The following is a 26,980-nucleotide window of genomic DNA, read 5'->3' on the forward strand; positions in this document are numbered from 1 at the left end:
TCTGTCAACCCAAACAGTGGTCAAAACCATTTAGTCCAGATATTTGTAGTTCCAAGTACAATTCGTGTGGCTTATGGCTTCAGCACACCGCTTAATTACGCCCAATTACACCACTGACTACACTGACTGACTGACTGGCTGCGGTTGTCGGAATCAAATCACGATGAAAAATGTCTAGGCCACAATCAATTTGGTCGTCTTGTTACATCTATGGGACTTAGATCTGAGCTCGTTTTTTGAAGTACAATGTGCAACGCAGAATTCAGTTTCGTCGTCGGCCGGACAGACAGACCGACAGTACAAAGCAGTCGTCGTCCGTTGAAGCTTAGGTACGTTGCATTGCCGGGCTTAATCGTTGTCGTTTAATAATTAGGCTGCAACTATGTTGAGCGGTGCACATTAGGGGGCTGAGCTACACTGCTGCCAGACAGTATGGTATGGTTGCTGACGGCTGCTGGTGCGTGAGTTTATGTTTCAAATGAAATAGAGAGTTGCCAATATGTAACCGAGCGAACAACGCCGCTGCAATATGGCGCAGGTTGGGAAACTCTCTAGAGAACTAGTTTTCGGATGTTGTGCTTCGGAGTATGATGGATCTTAGCAGTATGAAGTTGACGTGTAAATGTCGGTGTAGAGTGCAACTGGCTGACTGGGGGGAAGTCGATACTTAGCGATGTTCCATCGATGGAACAACTGGATTATGACTAATCTGTCATTTACGAACAGCTGAGCAATTGGGACCAGAGGCAGTTCCAGAGCTTGGAGTTCAGTTTATATATGAAAGAAGTATTATGAATCAGAGTCAACATTTTTCATTCAATTTTTGTGAATTTATTGTTTGGCAAAGGGACCAAACGTTGACATGTAGAACGGTCTCACCAACTCTTGGGCGTTGCAATCTACTTATTTAACTTTGTTAACTAATATGGTCACACCGGAACATCTGGCACAAGTTCCACCTGAACTTCCTAAGGGACACTTCTGGTTTTCAATCAAGCATGCCGTAACATTATTAGATCAAATGAGCTCCCAGAGGTCATTAGAACCACTATAAAATCAAAATAAAACATTTTTGGGTTTACCACGGCTTTGAAACCTCTTCAAGATCAAGTTGTCTTCTAAATGTTACTTGGGGTGCGACGTAGAAATCGTCAGGATTTTCAAAGAATATGTCAGAGATGTTGTATGTTTCAGGTTTCCCGCTATCACATCCCAAGTAACTATTCGGTGAATAAATAGTCGTGTAGAGGTTTTGACCACCATAATAAAACCTTATGTCTTTAAGTTTGGTTTTATGATGGCTGTAAGGATCTCTTCTAGTCTAGTTGACTAAAAATGTTACTTGGGATACGATCTATACGATCACTCGTCCTCTCAACCCTGGCACCACCCCTGAATATCGATCAATCGAAAGCGAACACCGAGAAGGAAAACCCGGAAAGTGTATCACCGTGTCACGCAGCCCATACGACGACAACTGCACTGTGCGAATGACTCCAAATGGCGTTGCGTTGAATTAGCCATTGCACACCCCGTCGTCATCGTCCTCGTCGCCGAGGTCTCTATAATTAAAACCGGGCCCAGGGGTTTCGCCACCCATGGCAACCTGTTTGTGTCCGCAATGTTGTTATTTAGATATCTCCCCCCCTGGTAGGGGCTGCTAATTTTCTCCGTCGTCGGTTTTCTCCGGTGCGGCTGATAGCGCCATCCTGCCTCAATTTGCCGCCGATTTCTCACTGACTGACTGCGATTGCATTGCGTTGCATTAGCCTCAGTCGCAGATGTTGGCCACCCGATACGAGGGAGAAAATCAGCGGTTTCCTGTACCCCTCTTGAATGGGCAAAGGGGGGCTTCTGAATTACGAAATACGGGGGGCAACTCGGACCCATCCAAATTGGATTCCTTTGGCTACCGTAACTTATCGAATTTTGCTGGCAGCTGTGAACCGGTCGTAAAGTGCTGTTTGTGTTTATTTACTCGGGCGCCCCCTCCGGAGGGAAAACAATAAAACTCAATCCCGGTGTGATAAGATTGCCATGCGTGAGCAAATAGCTACAGTTTCGGTCAAAGCTTTTGGAAGTATTGTATGTGGCGCAGACATTATAGACATTTAATCTTAGAATGGATGATTAATCTGCTTTGGCGTTTGAAGAAAAACTATATTCAAAAACATGCAAAAATTCACACTAACAGGTGTCATGTTGAAAATTTAGCCAAATCAATTCATAAAAGGTTCAAAAAGTCCTAAGAAACATTATAATGCCAAAATAAAATAATTTAGGCTTAATCACGGTTCTCAAGTTTTCCTTAAAACTAGTTTTACTTCAGCTTCTTGGGATGTGTTATATGGGATATCCGAATGGCACATGTAACATTTGAACGTTTGAAGAGCTTCTAAGAACCATTATAAAACTCATAAAACCAAAAAGGCCATTTAGGCTTTATGATGGTTGTCAAAAGTTCCTCAAAACTAATTTGACTTCAAATACTTGGAATCCGACGCAGGCATTGAAAGAATAAATACGCATTTTTAAAGTCTTGTATCGGATTCCAAGTAAGTCAAATTAGTTTTGAGGAGCGTTTGACAACCATCATGAAGCCTGAATGACTTTTAGGCAAAAAAAGCAAACATTTGAATAATTTGGCCAATACTGTACCAACTCAGACATCCACTAACGTTCCATTTCCTCTTCTTCTTCTTCTACTCTATTTCCAGTTCGATTCCTACACGCGGTCCCTCCAGATTGACCCCTGCGGGGGCAACTTTCGGCTGGTGGTGGACGGCCAGCTGCCGCTGCGGCAGTGCCTCCACCCGGAAGCCGGTGCCAAAGATATTCAGCTACCCGCGTACTACTGGCGATTCAGCGACCTGCGGAAGGAGTACGTGCGCTTCAAGGCGGGCGACCTGTCCCGGGCGCTGGTACCGGTGTCCGACGTGACCAAGTTGCACACGATGCCCCGGCTGCCGACGGTGCCCGCCTCGGTGGCCGAAGTTATGCAAGGTGAGTTTGAAGGGGGTAAATGGATGTCCCCTTATGTGTAATAGTTTAACCCTTATGTGGCCGACAGGGTACCCGGGTACCCAGCGCTCATTTGAAAAGCACGGTGTAGAAAAAAGCAAAAAAATTGTCGGACACATAACGGTTAAAGAAGTTTGCTAAGGGTCCATCGATGTAGTACAGTTACAGTGCGCGAGTATTTGATTGTTTGGGTTCGATTACTGGTTGATTTAGAATCTTTTCATAATAGATATTTCGTTGATTCTCTTGGTAATTGAGGAAATCCCCGTAAAACTTGGAAATCATTCAATTCACTGAGTATTTTTTATAGAATGATTCTCATTCTCTCTCTCTCTCTTCTATACCTTCGCGGTACACCCGTTAGGGAGGACTTCGAAAAGGGGGGGCGTACATGAGTACACTCTAATAGTAAGCGTTCCACCAGCTACCGACTTAAGTCGTTCACTCTCCACTAGAGGCTCGGGTCCTGGCTAGTACATAGACTATCCGTTGAACTCAAGCTCCTGGATGGGGAGCAGGCATATTCTACGTGGCTTCCGAATTTCAGCTTATCGTAGATTGTGACCCCCAATTGCTTCATTGACCGCTTAGAGTTGAGCGTGCATCCACCTGTGGTGACCACTGCTTGTTGTTGTTTACCACCACCACCTCCGTTTTGTGATGCGCGAATGCCAACTGTCTCGACCTCATCCAGTCCTCGACTATACCAATTGCGTGCGTTGCTGTCAGTTTCACTTCCTCTATCGACTCGCCATATACCACGAGAGTAATATCACCGGCCAAGCCGACCAGCTTTACGCCCGGTAGAAGTTTGAGCCACAATACGCTGTCATACGCCGCGTTCCGTAGTACCGGGCCCAAGATGGAGCACTGAGGTACTCCCGCGGTTATGGTATAGCTCCTCTCGCCTTCCTCGGTGTCATAGGTTAGCACCCTATTCTGGAAGTAGCTCTCCAGTATCCGGCATAGGCTAACCGGGACTCCTAAGTGGTGTATGGCGCACTCAATGGCGGCCAAGCTGACGCTGTTGAACGACCGCGCAATAGTGGATTCCTGTTCGCTTATTTTGGAGTGCTATCCTGGTGGCTTCCCAGGTTTGGGCAGTAGAACCAATCTTTGCTTTTTCCTCCCTCTCCGGAAATTCGCCTCTGCCTAGCCGTTCGGAACATGTCAGGGCTAACCTGGAACAGCGTTTCCACGATATACTACAGCATCTCGGGGGAGCGTTCTGAGAGTGCTGACACGCCCTTTGTTTTGGCCATGACAACTCTGTAGGCATCACCTCAAGTGGTCGTGTTGGCTGCCTGTCAAAGATTTTCGAAGCACGCCCGCTTACGCGCCTTAATCTCTTTGTTCAATGCCAGTTTAGCCGCCCTATAGGCCTCACTGGGTACACATTCTACCCTCATCGATGCGAGCTCTTTGAATCCTCCTTCTAACTCTTAGGCAGGATGCGCGGAGTTCTGCGATTTCTGGATACTACCATTATACCGGTTTGCGTCCATTTCTGGGTAGGGATCGCCTTGGCATTGCGGTGTCACATACACGGCTTAGGGTTCCGACTAGATCATCGCTGGAAAGATAGTCGTCGGTGTTATCCTCCATAGGCAATCGCGAGGTCAGCCATCCTCGATGACGGTCGATGACCTTCGGTTAGGGCCCTTATTGAATCGGCAGATGGTCACTGTGCATGTATCCATCGTCGACCCTCCAGTCCGAGCTAGGGCTTAGACCCAGGCTCCAGTAGGCCACATCAACGATGGACTCTGCACCGTTCCTACTGCAGGACATCCACGTTCATGCTAGCCTTACCTTCGAGTAGAGGCCAGCCGCTCGCGTAAGTCAAGCGGCTACACCACTCAATCGCTCAGGCGTTGAAGTCTCCACCGATGACCACAGGACTCAATCCCACTAGTTTGCTTTATAGCGAATCCAGCATAGACGAGAACTGGTCTATCAGACACCTGGGAGGGGCATAACAACTGCAGTAGTACACCCCGTTGATCTACTTTATTGCGAAGCCCTCGTGCGACGTGGAAATTATGTCCTGCGACGTGTAAATTATATATTGGCCTGATCCGCTACCCAGTTCCCGTTATCGGGAGGGATGCGGTATGGGTCCGATAGTAGTGCGATGTCTGTATTTGACTCTGATACTGACTGCCACAGCAACTGTTGTGCGGCTTCACAGTGGTTCAGGTTTAGCTGTGTAACCTGCGTTATCGTCGGTTGGTTCGACCTCCTCGCGTACCTGGACATTTGGGCCCGTCCGTCGTATGGCCCTTGTTCGCCGTGCAAATCAGGCATTTCGGTGCCGAGTTGCACTACCTGGCGATATGGCCCTTCACTCCGCACTTCCTGCAGAGCTTGCTCCTGTCGGGGCCTTTACACGGCCACGGCTTATGTCCTTGCTCAAAGCATTTTAATGCAAAAGGAAGGTTAAAAACATGGGAAGAATTAAAAAAAATCCCGAGTCCTTCTTCACAAGGAATTCCAACTCTGAAAGAAATCCTGGAAGGACATTCGTGGTAATTCCTGCAAGGAACCCGATAGATTTCCCAAAAGGAAGAATGTCGGGAGGGTTTGTGGTGGAAACTCCTGGGGGAATTCTGGCATAGATCTCGAGATAAAACACCAGGAGGAAAACTACGGGAGATATTCCTAGAAAACCTCTAGAAGTAACCTCGAGATGGAATCCCCGGAGATACCTTGTAGAACGTATGAATAAACCCAAACACAAACTCTTGCAAATGCACATATTCCGGGAACACCTGCAGGTTCAAATACGAGGAATCCTTTTGAAGAATTACCGATAAATCCGGAAAAAGCTTATGGAGAGACTACGCTGGGTACTTTGAAACAAAAAAAACTATTGGAACACGATGCATCCCAGAAGAACCTCTTGAAGAAATCACGGAATAAGCTCTGGAAGATATCCTGCAGTAACTGTGAAAGAAGTTCCAGGAATAACTACCGGGAGGAATTCCGGTAGAAATTGTGGTACCGTCCTTACACAGTTATGGATCACACACAGTTACGGATCACTTTGATGTTTAAAGTCGAATATCTGGCTCAAAACATATATTTCGGCACGAAATTCATTTTTGTAGCATGATCCTATTTGTTTTCTGAGATAAAAAGTCATTTACAAGAGTTCAATCTTAAAATATAATGTATTTTAATGCAACGATATTTTTGTCCTCTCACATCTGCCAGTAAACAGCCGAATTCCATAAGAAGCTACTCCTGCAGCGGTAAGCTCTAAAAGTGTCGAAAAACATCAATTTTGATATAAAAATCGCTCGTACACGTTGGATAAGATATGTATGTATCTATTAAAAGAAGTTTTGTTCCATTCTGGGATTCAAAATTAAAATTATGTGACTTTCAACAGTGATCCATAATGCGACCCAAAAACTGATCATTTGACGCTATTATGGATCACTTTAAATAAATATAGATTTTTGCTTCACTCAACGCTCTTGATACAATATTCTTACCTTAAAGTATCATTAAAAAACATGTAACCTTGAAAACCAGGTGTCTTGAAACACAGAGTTGTAATAATAACACTTAAAATGGAGAGCATCACTGAAACCTAGTGGCGCACCTCTATCGAAGTAAATGGATTCGGGACTTTTTAATGATTTCTCTTTATTCCTGTTGTAAAATCGGGTACTCCATCAGTAAAATAATCAATACACTGCGTAGTTTAGCCTTACAAACGCAAATTTATTATTAGAGTTGGATTTTTGGGTAATTTTGCATTGATCCATAATATGGCAAAAATTGATCCATAATATGTAGGACTCTGTGGAGCTGATCCATAATAAGGCATTTTGTAAACAGTGAAATATTCCTTTTTCACACGAAAATGACTTGCGATTATACTTCAAATGGATCGATAATGAAAAGTTCGAATCAAAACATAGCCAACGGTGCTTTCAAAGTCGTAGTTTTTGTTTTCTTTTATTTTTAATTGAATTTTGAAAGTCAAAAATACCACTAAGTGATCCATGACTGTGTAGCCACGGTATAATCCTGGGAAATCTCTGAGATAATTCCGTGAAGCAACTCCAGAAAAACTTCAGAAACTCTGGGACCAATTTCTGGAAGAAATTCTGAGAGGAACTGCATAACGTTAGTTTCGGGAGGATCTTCCACATAAATCTCGGGAGGAACTCTGACTAGAATTCCTGGAGGAACCCTTCCAGATGAATTGCAGGAGGAATTCCACAAGGAACACCGCCAGTAGAATTCAGCAGAAGTCCCGGGGGCATCCACTTACGGAACCCGGCAAAGATTGATGGTCAGTGAAGAATTCCAAGGGGAATACCGAACAACTCTCAAGGAAGATTTTTGGGAAGATCCCCTAGGCCAAATGTTCGGTAGGAATCCGAAAAAAATACTTCGAGAGGTATCTTGGAAGTAGCAGTTACATACAACCGACTCTTTTTTTGCACGGGTCTGGTTTTTGCTATAACTCAATCAATTTTCAACCGATTGTTATGAAATTTTGTACACGGATAGTACTAACCGTGCCTACATGTGTACAAAATTTCATGAGAATCGGTTGGAAATTGACTGAGTTATAGCAAAAACCAGACCCGTGCAAAAAAGAATCGGGTGTACCAGCATACGACATTTCATACGTCATGTTCACATCGGGTCTAACGACAAGTCTCGGGATAAACTCTGCAGTAATTCCCAGTAGAGAAAAACAAAATAGTTTTTCCAATACATATTTGAAGTAGGCCAAATAACAAGCTATTTAGCGCCCATTCAATCGACTTTATATGTATTCACGAAGCCAATTGAACGTAACTACAACAAAAAAAACGTTTCGGAAGTGTAATATCTTCACAACAGGGGAATTGCATATTGAAAAATCATACTAGTTTCCCTCATGAGAGTTCACTTGGAAATCCATAGACTGAATGAAGGATATCTAGATAGATAGTTTTGCAGACTGGACAAGCTTCCTCAAAAGCTTTCATGATGAATGTCGTTATAGAATCAATAGGTCAACTCGTGACTAATTTTGCTACAGCGTTATATCTAATACTTTTTCTCAAGCAAATAGGGTATCGCGCTACTTGGGCGGTGGCTTCTATATTCATCTGTTTTCCACTATAACTCAGTCAATTTTGAACCAATTGACTTGAAATGTTGTACACGGGTAGATACTATACCTATCTCACTGCATTCCAAAAGTTGTGTCAATTGGTTCAAATTTGACTGAGTTATAGTGAAAAACAGACGAAAATAGAAGCCACCGCCCAAGTGGCGCGATTCCCTACCTGAAGGTTGGGCGTCTAAGTTAATATTGTCTATGTTGAGAATTCAAAGATCTGTACTACTAGGTACTACTTAAGGTGAAGATATGACGGAGCCATACCTCTAATTTTCAAAAGCACAAATCTGATAAACCAAATGACGGTTTGCGCTGAAAATTTGATCGATTGGTCCTTCGCTGGTGGTGACTAATCGATCAACTTTTCAGCGCATCCCGTCCTTTGCTTCTTTAGATTTGTGCTCTTGAAAACTCGAGGTGTGGCTTCGTCATATCTTCACCTTAAGTACTCCATCACATTGTAGAATCTCAAGTTAATGTCTGAGCTGTATCAAATGAAGTGGCGAGCATTACCCAAATTTGCGGCACGCGTTTTGAAATGTAGATGCTTTGAATTATATCGGTAGGGTATAGTTCATCATGCTGTAAATAATCCGATCAACAGGTATGTTTACTATTGTGGTTTCCATCAGATGCGTCATTTGTAACAGCAAATACATCTGTGGTAGTTAGTTCAGAGACGAGTGTAACAACGACGGTTTTGTTGACAAGCACACATGCTCGAGGCATGACACACGAGTTTGTCTTTTGCGTTAGCCGTTGGATTTTGTGTATACCCCCTAACTATTCATTCCTAGGCACTGGAAGCATATAGTCGCATCACATCAGAAACTAGGGGGTTTTTACCACCGTAGCAGTCGGTTCGTAGTTTTATAATTGAAACGCCGACCGCTACCGACAAAGCTTTCTAGGATGATCCCACAAAGTAGTTTATATTGATTATCAGATGAACTACATAGCTCGAACAACTGCTAAAACAATCAGCTTGAGTTTGCTATCAATTCACGAAGCAGTGCTGTACAGTTTCAGGAATAATGATGCCACTTGAGACACTTGCTTTTTTTTCAAGTATTATGATATTAGGTAAAAATGAGAATTCAAAACTCCTGAAACGTTGCAACGCTGAGTTGTTATCCTGAATTATGTGTCGTTCTATTGCGTCATTCAATGTAAAACTCTACACTTGTTCTCCACCAAACACTCAAATTTACATGATTTTTCCTAAGTATGTTCGTCAGACAGTTTAAAATCGATGTTTGACGTCATTTTGCAATCCAAAATTGCTAAATTCCTTTTTTTCAACATGACCTTGTTGTAATTTATACTTTAAGGCCCAAGTGCGGTGGATATTAACGTATACAAACATCATAGTTGAGTGTGCTTAACTTTTAGACTAATTGGACTTGGATTTCCTCAATGTAATTAGAATAAAAATTGAATTGACCAATCTTTTGTTATGCTTATACCAAAAAATCGAATCACCCTTCCGGTCGCGAACTGATGCAAAACCAGTTCAATCCTCCGACAGTGACGGATTGTTTTCTGCAATCCATTGAAGTGCACTCGAACACACAGCTCCACTAAGAGATAAGTGGGCTTGCAAGTTCCACGTCACAATCGTAGATGGATACTTAGAGGTACCGGCAAACGGCAGCAACCGTCGCGTCGTCGGTTCATGGCAGTAAACAATACCAACAGCTCCTTCGGGCACCCCCGCACCAAGCAAAATCAGCCGTGAATCCACGAAAGACAAGCTTATCAGCATCGGGGAGGTTATGATGCTCTGATAAGAAACAAACGCCGGCCGGCGGCAGGCCCTATCATTAAACTCAAATTCCATGCTGCCAGCAGCAAAAGGCGACACAATCATTATTGTTGTTGAGTTGGCGAAATCAAACCACCCCAACACAGGAGAAGGAGGCGCTTATCTTGGTCGGCTTGCAGACCTTGAATTAGGTAATCCGAACAATGCGCGAGCCCGACGATAATGCGCGAAACTGCTGAAGCACCTTCTAATGGATACTTTTTTTTTAATTTTCGGTGGACCGCCGGTTGAGCAATAGATTACCTCTTCTGAGTCTTCTTGAGGTAAGATTATCGCTGTTTTTTTTGCTTGCCTTGGTGATTGATAGCTAATTTTGGACTTGTATGGCATAATTACGCCACTGTGCCTACGAGTGGCGTCAATATCTGGGGTCAAGAGCGGCCAATAAAGGGGGAACTGGTAACCTTTGGTGCAAGTGGGATCTTCTCCGCACGTGCGTCTTGTGATTCCTAAATCAGTGGTTCACAATCTTTTTATGTAGGGTCTGAGTGCTATAAGTAATCCCACTTAGCAATCCTTCTATCTAATAAGATGAAAAGATTTATAATTTATGATGTGCTTGATGGTGTAAATCCAAAGAGCAGAATTTTCATGCACTCAGTGCGGACAAGCCTGCTTAGCATTAGCATTAACATTAACCGGTATGTGTCCGACAAACTTTTTGCTTTTTTCTACACCGTGTATTTTACCCGGGTACCCTGACGGCCACATAAGGGTTAAGCGAGTCGCACAAATTGGTAGTACAATCCTAGACCCAGTCGGGGCCCGTGGCGCAGTGGTCCACACGTTCGCTTCATAAGCGGATGGTCATGGGTTCGAACCCAGCCCCGGCACTTGCAGTTTTTCGTCAGTTGCTCTTCCCCCCGAGAGCAGCTGGCACCTGACCCTCTTCGGAGCATACAGCTCCAACGGACCCGGAATTTGGATATCGGCGAACCGCAACTCATAATGGACCTCCCAATCGGACTGGAAAAGGAACAACAGCCAAAACATCAGCATCATCGTGCTCATCATTCTACCGTGGACAGGGTAGAAAAGTTGAAGCAGCACAAGGCACCAGTTCGATATAGTTGAATTAGAATAGAATACATGTAGGCGCTGTACAAAGTGCAGCGTCCAATTGGAATCGCTCACGTAGTGCCCTAGTGGACAAAAGAGCTGTAAATTAGGTTAAGTGAATAAGAATAAAAAAAAAAAATCCTAGACCGCTGTTATGAGGGTTGCCTGGTTCCCGTCCGAACCAAAGCACAAAGATTTGGGACTAATCTCTGACTCTTAGAAAAGACTGACGCAATCATCCAATGGTTAAGAATTTCCTGGCCACGTCCTTGCGATTGCTGAGGGATGGGAAAGGATGGTTTGTTGTACACCTAAGAAAGATGTAGACAACTATACGGTATTTCAGGCCTAAGTGTCACGGGATTTCGAGTGTTATTAATGGAAGCATAAACTCCAAAGGATACGTTTGATCAACATTCAGGCACACCATTGTTAGACTGCTTCGAATCAGTTGGTAACCCCTGCCCTGATTGGTAACCCCTAAAGAGGTATCGTCGGCAGAAATTAAACTCCATTTCATGACACTCGGAAACTGTCTGGCTGGCTGCTGCCTGGCGCTAATGGGCCCGTCACATGAGCTGGTCTGGTAACGCAACTGGATGGTAGCGGTAATTGACTCGACCGACACCAACAAGTGGTAAAAACTTTTCTCTCATTTCGGGGCTTTCCTATGGGATCATGCTTCGCCAGCCGAGTTGAGTTCGTCATTGTGGTGATATATGACCACATTGCTCAGGGGGGTTCAACCTTGTGATGGTAATTTCTGACAGCTCATAAAACGCGGTTTCGGCCAAGGTTCTAACGACACGCTCATAATGAAGTTGCAATTATTTCTTCGGTGACGGGCAGATTAGAGGGGAACTTCCTTTATCGTCACTTAGTGGCATAATTTGCGTATTATAGTTGCCACTATAGGACTGATAAGCAAAAAGTTGGAACTGATGAGTAGCTTCAGTCTGAATGGTACGTGCCAGACATGTACTACATCATTATCTAGGACGAAATTACACAGAGAAAAAAGTGTAAGCTTTTAGGCGGCTTAATTGAAGCCTTTTTTTTATAAATTTTAGTACTAGGCATTGAGATGCATAACTACATCATAAATTTAACTTGAAACAATTGTGGCATAGCTCCCTTGGAAGTCATGGAAAAATCCATTAGTAAACGATTAATGGCTTTGTTTTTCAACTGTTGTTATACTAAAAGAAATACAAAGTTGAGATGTTTCTCTATGGATAATATAATTCCAACATGACTCACAGGAGACTCTCAAAATCAACCAGCTATAGAATGATTTCTTTTGCACCTTCCCTTCCAACAATATGCGACGGGACGGTATCAATTCAACGCAAAGTACCGGTTGTCAATCATCAGTTCAGCTAGCGACCGCCAATGTATGGACTGGCGCTGTTCTCTATCGTGCGTTGTTATGAGCTTATCGCAACAGTTCTACCAGCCATATGTGGAGCAGTGTCCGGCACTCGAATCACAAATGCAAAATGCATCTATGCTAATGATGTTTTCTGTTATTTTATTATGTTTCACAGAAACTCTACTGAGTTTCTAAACTAAAATATTCAGACAAATGTAAGAAAATCGACAATCGACCAAAGTCATTTTGCCCAAATCTAGCATTGTTGTATGCGACACAGTGATGGATGCATGAATTTAACGCGGTACCTCCCGAATAAGGGAACCAGTTATTGAGTCGTTCCAAGTTTGCTTGACTCCCTGTCGGCTGCCGTGAATCGTTGCAAGCTCCACATCAAAATCGTCGTTGTCGTCGCCAAAATGTCTACCGTTAATAACACAGCGTAACAAAAATTAACTTTTGGTCTGTCTCAAGAGCAAACTAATGTGTCTCTGACAGATTTCGGGCCGCTGAATCCGAATCCGGGCTTAGATTTGCTCCAACACGTCACAATGTCGAGCTATACCTCAATTTATAGGGCAAAATATGCGATTTTGGGCTTTTTTTACTGCAAGCTATTAAGCATGCAAATATTTGTTTTTAAGCAATCAAAAGGTTAATTGGTCAATTAACATCTAAATTAACGACTAATGCAAAATATTTCGTTTTACCAAATCGAATTTGATAGTTTTAAGCGATTTATGTTAGGTACGATATTTCCCATACAAGTCACCCTCCAAAAGTTGCATGCAAGTTTTCATACTAACATAAAATGCTTAAATCTATCAAATTTGATGAGGTAAAACGAAATATTTTGCATGGATCGTTAATTAAGATGTTAATTGACCAATTAACCTTTTGATTGCTTAAAAAAATATTTCCATGCTTAATGGCTTGCAGTCAAAAAAGCCCAAAATCACATATTTTGCCCTATAAATTGAGGTATAGCTCAAAATTGTGACGTGTTGGTGCAAATCTGAGCCCGGATTCGGATTCAGCGGCCCAAAATCCTTCGGAGACACATAAGTTTGCTCTTGAGACAAAAAAATGTTGCGCTGTGTAATTGAAACACACGATCATCTGGTGCTCGAAGTGTGGCGCCACATTTGTTCGTGGTAGTGCATAATCTGCATAGATATGTCCTCCCAAGTAACATTTTATGTTATGTTCGGCTCTATAAGAGATTTTCTAGACCAATTTTATAAAACTTGCAATTAAACTGATTTATACATCAAAACCTCTTGCTAGCCTCTTTAAAAGCATCATCCGGCTAAATGGACCACACTCGGAGAAGTTTTGCAAATATTATTAAGAATAGCAATAAAACTGTTTTAAAACCTAGATAAAAAAAATCTATACTCGATGATTGTTGTTTTTTTTTCGACATAAATTATGACACCTCAAGATGCAGAGAAGCTTCTTCAATGGCACGAAAAGTTCAGGAAGAGATATTATTCGCAAACAGGAAGCGATCATTTTAAAGTGATATTTTACTAGTTATTATGATGCTAGGCTTATGCGTATTCATTTTTACCGTGAATATTGGAGTTGTAGAAACATAAAATTAATGCGCCTCGAAAATGGTGAATATTAATGAAATAAATAAATGTAGTAAAGTGTTAATGTGGTAAAACTATCTCGGTGTTCACGTTCTTCGAAGTTCTTGAAGCAAAACTCGTCTTTGCGGTATGATAAAGCTCAAGCTGAAATATTATTTTATTATTGCATGGTACTTTTAGGGAATTGTTTATACTCACAATTTAGTCTCCTCAGTTAAGCAATCGTGAACAAAATTATTCTAATTAGGTTTTAAGTACAAATTAGCCTGTAAGTTCAATTAGTTAAGTACATTAAGAACAAAATTATGCATGTTAACTTACAATAGAAATATCTTTATATATCAACGAGTTCAACAAATCTAATTCTGACCTCTTGCTATTCGATGTCTTTTGTCTATCAGTGTGAATAATGTCAGTCGTCCGTCACTTCCATCTGACAGCGTTAGGGTTAAAAGTGGCTCATTACCATACGAGGGGCTTGCACGTAACATCCTCCCCCTCATGGCGCCTCAACTTCCGGTATGGCGTCATCCTTCAACTCCACGTCCAAGAGTGCAAGCTTAGCGACAGCTCGGTTCAGTAGTCCTCCTGTAGTCATCACATCCGCCTTCCGTATTGTTCCATCTTTGCCGGGATACACACGCACCACCCTACCCCTCAACCATTTGTTTCTTACCTTTTCATCAGCAATGACCACTAATTCACCCACATTGATCGGTCTGACACCTCTGAACCATTTCGTCCTTCTTGTAATGGTCGGAAGGTATTCCGTTACCCAACGCCGCCACATCCGATCCAAAGTATGTTGAATAAAATCCCAACTGCTTCGCAAAGCTTGTTTTTCGTCCACTGGTAATTTTACTGGTTGCTGTACTCCACCAGAACTAAGCAGCAGGAAATGATTCGGGGTAATTGCTTCATCATCAGACGTAGATAGAGATACGAACGTCAGGGGTCGCGAATTAATCATTTTTTCAGCTTCCAAGAACATCGTCAACAACGATTCGTCATCTAGCTTGCGATCGACAGGAACTACTTCAAGCGCCGTCTTAATGGACCTCACCATCCTTTCCCAGCAGCCTCCCATGTGAGGTGCTGAGGGTGGATTGAATCTCCACTTCGTGTACGTATCCGTAATAGAGTTGCAGAGTTCCGTATTAATCGACTCGAGTTCCTTGGTTAGCTCCTTGCTAACTCCAACGAAATTGGTTCCATTATCGGAATAGATTTCTTGCGGTGCTCCACGTCTTGCTATAAATCTCCGTATAGCTTTCTTGCAAGAATCGGCGGTTAAACTACAGGCAACTTCAATGTGAATTGCCCTGATAGTCAAGCAGGTGAATACGACTCCCCAGCGTTTAGCAACGCTTCGGCCAACTTTTACCAGATACGGGCCGAAATAATCAATTCCGACGAAGGTGAAAGCTCGTACATATGGCGTCAATCGGACTTTCGGAAGCGGTCCCATTTTTGGAGTCATCGGGATACACTTATAAACTCGGCACCACATACATCGTGTTTTCGTCTTGCGTAGACTTGCTCGAAGCTTCGGCACGAAAAACCTTTGGCGGACCTCGTTCAACACGGTCTCGTCGTTTGCATGTCTGTATTTATCGTGATACCATCCTAGTAGAAGTTCTGTGATGCGATGCTCCCGAGGTAATATGATTGGATACTTCGCATCAAACGACAGATAATCTGCCGCATCTATTCGACCGCCCACTCGCAGAATTTGTTGATCATCAAACGTCGGTGTAAGGTTCGCTAACCTACTGGATCTTTCAATGGGAATCTCATCGCTTCCCATATCTTTGTTACGTTTCAATACTGCCACTTCATCTGAGTAAGCTTCTGACTGTGCAATTTTCCACAACGATACCTCAGCTTTTTGCAGTTCTTCTTGTGTCAGATCTTTTCCAGTTATGCGTGGAATACCATTGATAGCTCGATACAAGTTGTCTAGATATCGGTGGACGTACGCTACAGTCCTCTTCAGCCGTACAAACTTGGAAAATCGCGCAAAATCAATTATTGTTTTTGCGATGAGGTGGGTACCTACAAAGGATGGACGAAGTTCTTCGGTAGTCTCTTCACATTGCTCGTCTAGCCAGTCGTTTCTTCGTTCGTACAAGAAAGCGGGTCCACGAAACCAACGGCTATCCGGATCAATAGATGACCTTCTACACCATTTTGTTGCCTCGTCCGCGACGTTGGCTCTTGTCCCAATCCATCTCCATTCATCCACCGTAGTCAAATTTAGAATTTCGTTAACTCTAAACGCTACAAATTGGCGGTAGCGTCTTGAGTCTGATTTGATCCAGGAAATAGCAGTAGTGGAATCGCTCCAAAGGAATGTACGAGTGACTTTAATGGAGTGGTTTTCCTCAATGGTTTTCCTCAAACGTGCGCCAATCAAAGCTGCCATCAATTCAAGGCGAGGGATTGATAGAGCTTGAAGAGGTGCTACCTTCGTTTTTGATGAAACCAACGAACATCTGACTTCTCCTTTGTCTATAATGCGAAAGTAGCCCACCGCAGCATAGGCTTCTGCACTGGCGTCAACAAATATATGCAGCTGCAACGAATCGTAGCTGTTCGGATCATATCCCGGAAAATAACATCGGTTAATTTTCACTTTGGAAATCTCTGCCAACATACACAACCACTGCTTCCACTTACAGAAAATTTGAGACGGAATTTTGTCATCCCAACCGATGTTCGCTCTCCAAGTATCCTGGATGATCACTTTTCCATGAACGACGAATACCGCAACTAGTCCAAGTGGGTCATACAAGCTCATTACTACGCTCAATACTTCTCGCTTAGTTGGAATGGCTTCACCATTCATCAGGTGCCGGATGTCATCCCGTAGGCAGAAATTGAAGGCGAAGACGTCTTCGTCAGGTAACCACATCATTTCCAAGACTCGTTCAAGGTTGATCTCCTTTCCCGCAGTGAATTGCTTAGTTGACACAGGAGTAACTTCTTCTATTCGTTCAAGAACTTCCAGTTTATTTGACCTCCAGTTACGAATGAAGAAATCCGCCTTCCCATGTATTGTCGTCACATCCGTAGCGAGTTGAACTGCCTCATCAACCGTGTCGACACTATCAAGGTAGTCGTCGACGTAGTGTTTGTGTTTTATCGCCGCCGATGCTTTTGGGTAGCTGTCTTCATACTCCGCTGCATTGAGATTTTTCACAAATTGCGACTGTACTGGAGAGCAAGTTGCTCCAAATATCGCTACGTCAGTAACCATGATCTTTACTGGCTGCTCGGGCGAATCTCGCCACAAAAACAGGAGAGCACTACGATCCTCGGGTCGAATAAGGATCTGCAAAAACATTTCCATTATATCCGCCGTAATCGCTACTTCGCGTTCTCGGAACTGGAACATTACTGCTAGCAGCGATGTCAACAGGTCTGGACCTGTGAGGAGTTGGTCGTTCAAAGAAGTACCATCTACTTGGGCTGCTGCATCCCAGACAAGACGGATTCTTCCAGGTTTGTTCGGGCTTGTAACAACATTAAGAGGGAGATACCACGTACGTCGAACGTCGAAACTTTGAAGCTCGTCTTTCGTAGCCTCGTGCACAAATCCTTTGAACTTGAACTCCGTTATTTGTCTACGAACTGCTTCGTATAATGCCGGATTCCTCTGTAGACGTTTTTCCAAACATTTTAAACGTTTTTCCGCCATTGGTCTGCTGTCAGGGAGCTCCACATAATCGTTTTTCCATAGCAAACCAGTTTCGAATTTGCCACAGTTGGTCCGCTTCGTAGAATTTTCCAAAATTTTACGCGCGCGGTCATCTTCAGCACTTTCTACGGACGGCGCTGCTGCAATGCCCAAACTCTCCAGGGTGAAAAACTCGCGGACATATTCATTAAGATCGCTGAGTGTCGGTCGTTTGCAAATGTGCAGCTGACGATGTTGCATCTGTTCTCCCCCTCGTATTCTCCCGTATACAGCCCAACCGATTCGGGTTTTGGACGCGATTGGTTCTTGTATATTCCCTTCTCGTAACTTGAGTGTAGCAAGAAGATGAGCGTTGTCGATGCCGATCAATATTCCCGGTACGGCTGCTTCGAAACTTTTAACGGGTAACTTTTTCAGGTATTTGAATCGCTCAGCTATTTCCTCGAAGTCCAAAGATTGCTGCGGAAGACCCAGTTTGTCCACGGTGTACGCTTCTCCAATTGTAAAGCGTTTGTTGCTTCCTTGGGCTGATATATCCATTTGAACCAGACGAGAGTCTGCTATTCCCTTGTTGATACCACCTGTCCACTGGATGCACAACGATTCCCTCTGCCCATCAAGTCCTAACGTTTGAGCGATTTCGCGTTCAACGAGTGTGACGGACGACCCGTCATCTAGGAAAGCGAATGTGTTTACCTCGCCGAATTTTCCATACAGTGTCACAGGGAGCACTCGGAACAGCATTGATGTCGTAGTTTTTTGATGTATCGTTACAGTTGCATTCGTACTTTGCTCCAGCTTTCGTGAGTCTGTCGCAGGATCGTAGTGCAGCAAACGATGATGTAGTTTTTGGCAACCGTTAAGGCCACACGCTTCCCCTTTGCAAGGCCATCTTGAGTGAGAATTCAAGCATCGGCGGCAAAGCTTGTTGTCCTTAACAAGATTCCAACGATCGTCCAAGTTGAGAGATTTGAACTTTGCACACTCACTTGCCTGGTGATTTTCAGTTTTGCACGCTGGACACCGTTTCGTTGTTTCTGTTAACTCGTCAATCGCACGGTTCTTGCGCAGTTCCGTCTTATCGGCCGCATCATCCTCTAGCACATGATCTTTCTGTCCGGTGGTATGCGCATTTACGAAAGCTTTATCTTTTGTCTTGACACGGTCATCCTTGATAGACTTTGGCGGCAGGTTGGACACAGTTATACTACTGGTCGCAGACGTCACACGTGTCATGTACTCGCCAAATACGTTGAGATCAACAACCGAAAACTGCTGTTGATACATTGCCCAATTGAATTTCACATTCGCTGGTAACTTCTCGACAAGCTCCTGTAGTAGCATTGGGTTCGACAGATGCCAATCCAGTCCTACAGCTCTCAGATGGCCACACAAATTTTGGACTGCTAAACCAAACGTCACCAACGTCTCCAAACGATCTGGTTTTGGAGCTGGGGTACTTCTCACTTTTTCGATGAGGTTGTGCACAATTTGCTCCGGACGTCCAAACAAAGTTTGCAAGGTCGACAGAATTTGTGGAACCGTTGAAGGATGTAACAGGAAACTGCCCACTGCGTCCTTAGCTGGTCCTCTCAAGGCACGTTGCAGTCGTAGAAGGTTTTCGAAGTCGGAATATCCACAAGCTTGTGTCGAATGGTGATAGCTGCTGAAGAAAAGAGGCCAGTCCACCGGATCTCCCGCAAATGTTGGTAGCTCTTTCGACAGTACTTGCCTGGCGGCCAGCTGCTCCGGGGAAGGACGAAATACTTCTGGCTGGAAACTGTCCCCAAGTCTACCGCCAGCTTCAGGAGGTATTGCTGGCTGGAACTGGTGATAAGGCGCTGCACTTTGGAATGTATTCGGATAGTTTGTTGGGGTTTCGATACGATCAGAGTAGGTCGAACGACCTCCATTGGGAGTCGAAGTGTTCAAGGTTTGGTGGTCAGAAAAGGTGTGTGATAGGGGATTTTCTCTTATTGAGCCACCGAAATGTGTCAAGGGGTTTACAGTGTCGTGGTCGGTATAGAAGTGATGTGGTTGAGGGGTTTCTTTTGTTTGACTAAGGAACGTTTGGGTGGCACTTACCAGATTCGGGTCAGCCGTAGATTTGGTGGCCGGAGGTGTTCCTTTTGGGTCATCGATGAGTACTTCAGGGTGTACCAGTGCCCGCTGGAGTCGCGTGCCGTCCGGCAGCACCGCAGACGGGAGCCCTCGGGTAGCATTGTTGGTTCGCCCGGCGAAGTCGTCGTTCCGTTGAAGAGCCTGATTAAGTGAATGCAGCTGAACCATTAACCGCTGCTCCGTTTCACGCAGACGATTTATTTCGGCATCCCTCTGTTGCAATTCATGTTGTCGGCGTTCTTCCATGGCATTTTGTCTGTCGTTGAACTGCTGCAGCTGTTTCTTGACTTCCAATTCGTATTCCTGACGTTGGTGCACATCCTCCTCCTTTTGGATCTGTAAATGCCGAATTTGATTGACCAGATCCAGCTCACGTTTTCGCCGAATCTCATTATCTTTTTGGTGACGTTCCTCTAGCACTTTCGCTCTGCGTAGAAAGCCTGTTTCACTTTGCCATTGACTGTATGGCAGAGATACACTATTAGTAACTTTCGCCTTGGTTCCAATCTTTGTGATAGATGGTTCCTCCTCTTCCAGCAGATTTTGAAGCGGTTTGAGGTCCACCAATGAAATGGCAGGAGAAATTTTACCATCATCCACGGGTAAAACTCCTCCGATAGCTTCGTCGATGTCGTTATCTCCGATCGTAATACTTCCGGTTGTGCGAGCAGCAGAAATACGATCGACATCAAAGGGCTCGTTCTTGATGGTAAAACGTTTGATACCTGGTACGCCGATTTGAACCGGAGTGGAGCTGCGTTGCTGAGTACACGGCACTGTCGGTGTCACAGCTGAACAGTGTGTGGGGTCTGCAGATGCCGACGTCTCTTCAACTACACGCGAGCCCATATTGGTTGCCTGTTTGACGATCCAATCCTCAACTCTTTTAGATGAGGACCGAACAGAACGGTTGCTCCTTAAACTTGCAGCTTCAATTTCCTCGTCTTGTTGGCTAAGAAGTTCTCGCTTCCTTGCCAGATATTGTTTATCACGTTCAATCTTCTCCCTTGTTGCCTTTTCGCTCATTTGCTTCTCACGTTCCAACTTCTCCCGTTGAGCATCTTCCTCTAACCGTCTTGCTTCTTCAAGCAGTTCGAGCTCACGGGCCAGTCTAGCTCTCCGTGTGCTCGACGTGTCTGACAATCCAGCTATAGAACTTGGTGTTGGACCAGCATTTCGGGAGGTACATGAGGTGCATAAGAACACATGGGATCGATCCTCGAGGCCACCACTGGTTTGGGCACAAGTGAAATGGTACAGATTGGTACACTTATGGCATTGTACCATGCATTCCTCGGCGTTATTCGGCTGATCACAAACCACACACTCATACTGATCTCCGCAATCAACAACATCAGATGATACGAATCTCACTTGGGGCATACGGGCCTGAGATACATTCCTCTCTCCCCGAGCAACGTCCCCCATTGTCGCCTCCGATGCATTGTTGCTGCTCTGTATAGTGTTCGCAGCACGTGTTTCACCGATTTGTCGAGTGGCTACCGACGCCTTTGATTTGCCTTTTGTTTGCGAGCGTGTCTTCCTAGGCATCGTGTATGGGTAAATTCTTGAGATTTTGTTCACGTTCTTCGAAGTTCTTGAAGCAAAACTCGTCTTTGCGGTATGATAAAGCTCAAGCTGAAATATTATTTTATTATTGCATGGTACTTTTAGGGAATTGTTTATACTCACAATTTAGTCTCCTCAGTTAAGCAATCGTGAACAAAATTATTCTAATTAGGTTTTAAGTACAAATTAGCCTGTAAGTTCAATTAGTTAAGTACATTAAGAACAAAATTATGCATGTTAACTTACAATAGAAATATCTTTATATATCAACGAGTTCAACAAATCTAATTCTGACCTCTTGCTATTCGATGTCTTTTGTCTATCAGTGTGAATAATGTCAGTCGTCCGTCACTTCCATCTGACAGCGTTAGGGTTAAAAGTGGCTCATTACCATACGAGGGGCTTGCACGTAACACTCGGATTACAAGAAAACCCAGCTGAGAGTTTATTTATGTGAACATGCTATGGAATGGCGGGCACATTATGAATTCATTGCTCATTTGAGCATAATTTATCATTTTCCATTCACATTATCTAATTCTTCAATATGCCGACGACCATAATTAGCGAAAATAAAACAAAAGCCAGTTATATAAAACAAAAGACCGCATTGAACCTAGTAGTGTCATAGTTTCTTCTTTGACATCAATAGACGTCGTTACTAATCTAACGGATCGCCATCTGTTGAGTGTTTGAACAGTTTTATTGTGGTCATAATGAAAGCCAGAAGGATTACATATTGAAGAGTTTTGTTTACTCTTAATATCTGGTTTTATGAATATCTTCAAGTATACTTATAAAACATTTCATCAATAGTTTTCATAAAAGTAGTAATAAAACTGTGAGTTTTGGTTATTGCTGTATTAAAACCCTAATGAAAATGAAATAAAACCAATCAGCAATGGAATTGTTACTTGGGACTGGCTCTGTGATTACCTAAGCAACAATTTGATGGCCAATTAGTTTTGTAGAGGTTTTTATTTCCATCGTAAAACCTGATTCATTTTATTTTGGTTTTATGAGTCTATTTAACTAAAAAGGAAAATGCATAATGTGAATGGATGTCAGTCACTGTCCATAAACTACGTAGACTCATTTTGGTCATGTCAGATCTAACCATCTCACTCCTCCCTCTGGTATGGACGAGCCCTAAGGTCATCTTTTTTTCAACACAATCAAACTCTTCTAAAGCTTCAAACACATCCCCATCAACCAGTACCTGGCATTTATCTCACTATGCCTGCCTCTGTTTCTACTCGTGCTTATAGTGAATCCTAAATCATATCTTTCCAAATATCCAACTCATTGACACTTTTGAGGGCGTCGATGAGTCGCTGATCTCTTGTAGGGTAGGGTCATATCATCACATCCTTTCCTATCCTCGTAACGGAGAAGATTGGCGTGGTCGGCAATGGAAGTTATGTCTTTTAAGGACAAGGTATTTGGAGTACATTGCTCAAAATTTCCAGAGCACCGTTTTTTGGAACTGTTGAACAGATTTGGATGAAAATGCATCACGCTAATTGTTCTGTGGTTGTCAACAGCGTGATGCATTTTCATTCAAATCCGTTCAACGGTTCTAAAAAACGGTGCTCTGGAAATTTTGAGCAATGTACTCCAAATACCTTGTCCTTAAGTTCAACCTCCGATTGGATAACTATTCATTCCCAAATATCTATCCATAAGTAATTGAAATAAGTGTATTAAAGATTTTAATATGACAACTTCCAGTATCCAACCTAAGAACTATTCCGTTACTTCGCAATGCAACGCAATCATGTACTTAGTTTTGGTCGAGTTTATTGCCAAGCCTTCCTTTATTTACCTTTGGAGAGGCTAAAGCTTCTTCCACTGCCCTTCGATTCATGGCGATAAGATCGACATAATCCACAAAGCATACATAGTGATAGCTCCATTCCTCTTAGGGCCGATTTCTTCACTTGGCTTAACTGGTAAGCCAGGCTTACCCATACAGTTAAACCTGGTTTAACGCTTAAGCCCGGGTGAAGAAAATGCACCTTAGTTCCAAACTTCCTAATCGCTTCTTCAATTGCACCTAACTCCTGTAATCCATCTTGGAATTACGAACGGACTTTCGTTTGCGTTTCGAACACTTGTATGGAGAAAAGTGTACGAGGGAGTAGGATGGCCTGAAATGATTCTACGTAGTTTATGGACAGCGTCTATTCAACGAAGAACTCCTTTCCGCACATCTACAATAGCAAGAAATGTCTTGCCATTTTGCTGCAGAAATAGAAATATTTTGTCTTAATACATCTGTCTAGAATAATGCAAAGACATTTCTATCCAGCAGACACGTCGGGTCAAGTGTCCTTAGTCTGCGGACAGTATCGTTTGAAGTCTTGTTTGAAGTTGAATAACCTTCTTGATATGGCTTCGATCATCGCTTACTTGATCTTGTTCGCTTTTTATAACTTACTTACTTGGTTACACTTCTGAGCACCTCTCTGGTGGTGCAGAGGGCCGAATTGAAAGATCTCCATCCTGGGCGATTGCCAGCCATCGCCTTGCCCTGTTCTTCTTCTTATTTTTATTCTTCTTATTCTTCTTCTTCTTCTTCCTTTTCTTCTTCTTATTCCTTATGGATCTACATCCCCACTGGGACTTGACCTGCCTCTCTTCAATTTAGTGTTCTTAGAGCACTTCCACAGTTATCAATTGAAGGGCTTTCTTTGCCTTCCATTGCTTGAGTTTGTACATTGTGTGGCAAGTACAATGGTACACTATGCCCAGGGAATCAAGAAATTTTTCCCGGCCTGAATGGGAACCGAACCCGCCGTCTTTGGATTGGCGATCCCCAGGCTAACTGGAGACTCCATAAACATAACATAACATTTATGCTGAGTGTTGAACAGCAGTAATCCCGGAAGCTGCTGGAAGTCTGCCTTAACGTTGCCGTTTAAATGTTCGCGCTTTCCCTTGTCCCTATGGAGGATGCGCACTACAATGGGCTGTAACTTTCGTTCTAGTGCTTCAATTATCATCCCAAGATATGTAACCCCTTGAGATAACTGTTTTTTTCTTAATTTTTCTATTTTTTTTTTGATAACATTCGAAGCGTTTAACAGTTAAAAAAATAAACAATAAGGCCTACCAGTCAAAAAATAATGTATGCTGATTGAGATCGCCATAGGCTGTATAACACACTATGGTCAAAATAGACGGTTGCATTGGCCAAAAATGAAGCTCCTACCCTTTTTATTCTTTATGCATAATGCCCTATGCGCTATGTATGTTGGCCGTCATTGTTGTCATTTGGCCGATTGCCGTTTGGACTCAAGTCGAATCATACCAATGTTCTCCACATCAGTATACTCAAGTGAACAGCCATCTCTACTCCCCCCTCTCCCTCGTAGACTTTTTTCCATACACAATTTTCGTGTATGGAGCGTAGACTTTGATCACCGTTCGACGGCTTAAAATTCATGGTTTTTCATCCATAAGTCAGTAGGACCTGAGTCGATGACAAACAGTGCAATGGTTTTGCTTTGGCCACTTCCAGATACTCCGGACTCAGTTCTATTAGAGACCCACCGAGGACACTTTCAGAGTTTCTTACAACTCCATCGATTTCATGACAATTCATGATTTTTTTTTTTATCTAAAGTCAATACGCACTGTGTCCATAACCAATAATGAATTTAGTCACTTCCGGATACTCCGGCACCAGTTCCGGTGGGGTTTCAACTTGGAAACTTTCCGAATTTTTGCAACTCTTCCGTTCCGTTCGAGATTTATGAGTTTTTATGCAGGCGTCAAAAGGCGCTGTATTAATGACCAACAATGGATCTGGCTACTTCCGAATTCTCTGGAGTCGGTTCAAGTAGAAACCCGACGGGGTCACTATCACAATTTCTTGCACCTTCACCGTTTGACGGCTCTTAGTTCATGATTTTTTATCCAGAAGTCAATAGACTCTGTGCCGATGACCAACAATGGGTCTGATCACCTCCGGATACTCTAGAGTTGGTACTGGTAGGGTACCATGTTTTCATATGTTCTTTCTCAAAATTTCCATTTTGGGGTACCGTCACCAATTTTTCCCTTCCTAGTAGTGAGAAACAGGATCCCGGAATAGCCCTGAATGTGGCCCATGAGGTACAAAAGTTTTGAAACGACTAACTTTTAAAATTCACGTTACATGATATGTATGTCGCAAGATGGGTTTAAAAACATTTAGGTAATTTCCTCTTTCCCGAGGCAACCACGATTCCGGAACGGTCCAAAACTTCTGAAATGATTTCCAATTGACCTATTTTGAACAATCATGCAAGATGGGTTTAAAAAACATCCAAAAAAAAATCCTCTTCCCCGGGGGAACCAGGATTCCGGAATGGTCCTAAAAGTGGCCAACGTGACTCATAGGACGTCAAAATGACTTCTAGTTGACTTATTCTAATAAATAATAATCTTCGATAAACTGTGAAGGTATATAATTAATGTTAAAAGTTTTCGTCACCTTTTGTTTGGAGCCGCATCACTGTTGCAAAGTTTTGAAGAAAATTTGTAATAGGATGCCGAACCACTTGAGCAAAGGCTAGTATTTTGGGCACTTTTCTGCTCTGTCAGTTTCAAACCAACAGACTTGAATTTTTGTATAGACAGCTACATACTTTTAGAATCTGAAAATTCAAGTGTTCAATCATGAAATGCCTGAAGGGCAGTGCATAAGATCGCAATAGTCAATGAATTCGCGTGAATGTGTTAGTTAATTTTTATTCTGTTATCCGGATTTTTCTTTCTTTTTCTCTTTCGTGTTTTTATGGGTTATAATACTTTCAAAGAGAAAATACTGAGCCAAGAATTGTGTTCACCGAAAAGTTTTGAAAGTTTTAGAACCTGGCATGCCTGCCGAAGATGCTGTTGATAGTGGATGAATGCAACATTTTCTCAGCTTCATTTGAAGAAATACGGTTTGGCTGATCAGAAGGAAATGCAATCCGTTTCTGTAACTGCCAAATGGGCACTCTAATTGGTAAATTTGGTGAGTTTGTTTTAATTCGAATGGCGCTGTTGTCTATACCATAATCACAATTATTATAAGCATTCCCTTTGAAATATTTACTATACCATATACATATTTTATTATATGTACATGGGGAAGGGATCACTCTGCCTTTTTCTCGTTTCAGAGAGCGAGTAATGACGCTTAAGCCTAGGATTTATAGTCTGGACATGAGGGTTATATTCCTATGTTCCATCCCAGGAAGTAGATAATCGACGGAGTGACAATAACTTTCTTAGCATAGTCACTCCCAACTTCACATTTATACTACATACTATGCTGAGCGGTTGGTACGGGAATAATAATTTCATTGTGGCATAAACGTTGCACAGTAGGCTTGGGCCTGGTCGCTTCAAGTCTTCACATCCCCGATATGCTTCAAGCATTGGTAATGACGAGATCAATGATAGAAGTAGTCGATTCAATCATTTACCAGGATTATTTCAATGAATGCGTGTGTATGTGAGTAGACTAGATTAGACTACACGGCTAGATACTACATATTAGCATCTCATTGCGTACAAAAAAATAGGTAAAAAGGTTCAAAGATCACTG

General features: G+C 43.0%; 1 protein-coding gene across 5 annotated transcripts in view; it reads left to right on the top strand.

Annotated features, from left to right (window-relative positions):
- Positions 1-26,980, top strand: part of LOC109416894 (RNA-binding protein fusilli) — a 280,572-nt gene that overhangs the window by 195,966 nt on the left and 57,626 nt on the right. For all 5 annotated transcript variants that reach the window (XM_062855429.1, XM_062855426.1, XM_062855428.1 and 2 more), the window contains one exon: positions 2,718-3,003. In XM_062855429.1, coding sequence (XP_062711413.1) covers positions 2,718-3,003 — 286 coding nt within the window. The remainder of the gene's footprint in view (positions 1-2,717; positions 3,004-26,980) is intronic.

Source organism: Aedes albopictus, chromosome 3 (assembly GCF_035046485.1).
Source record: "Aedes albopictus strain Foshan chromosome 3, AalbF5, whole genome shotgun sequence".
Classification (NCBI taxonomy): Eukaryota; Metazoa; Arthropoda; class Insecta; order Diptera; family Culicidae; genus Aedes; species Aedes albopictus.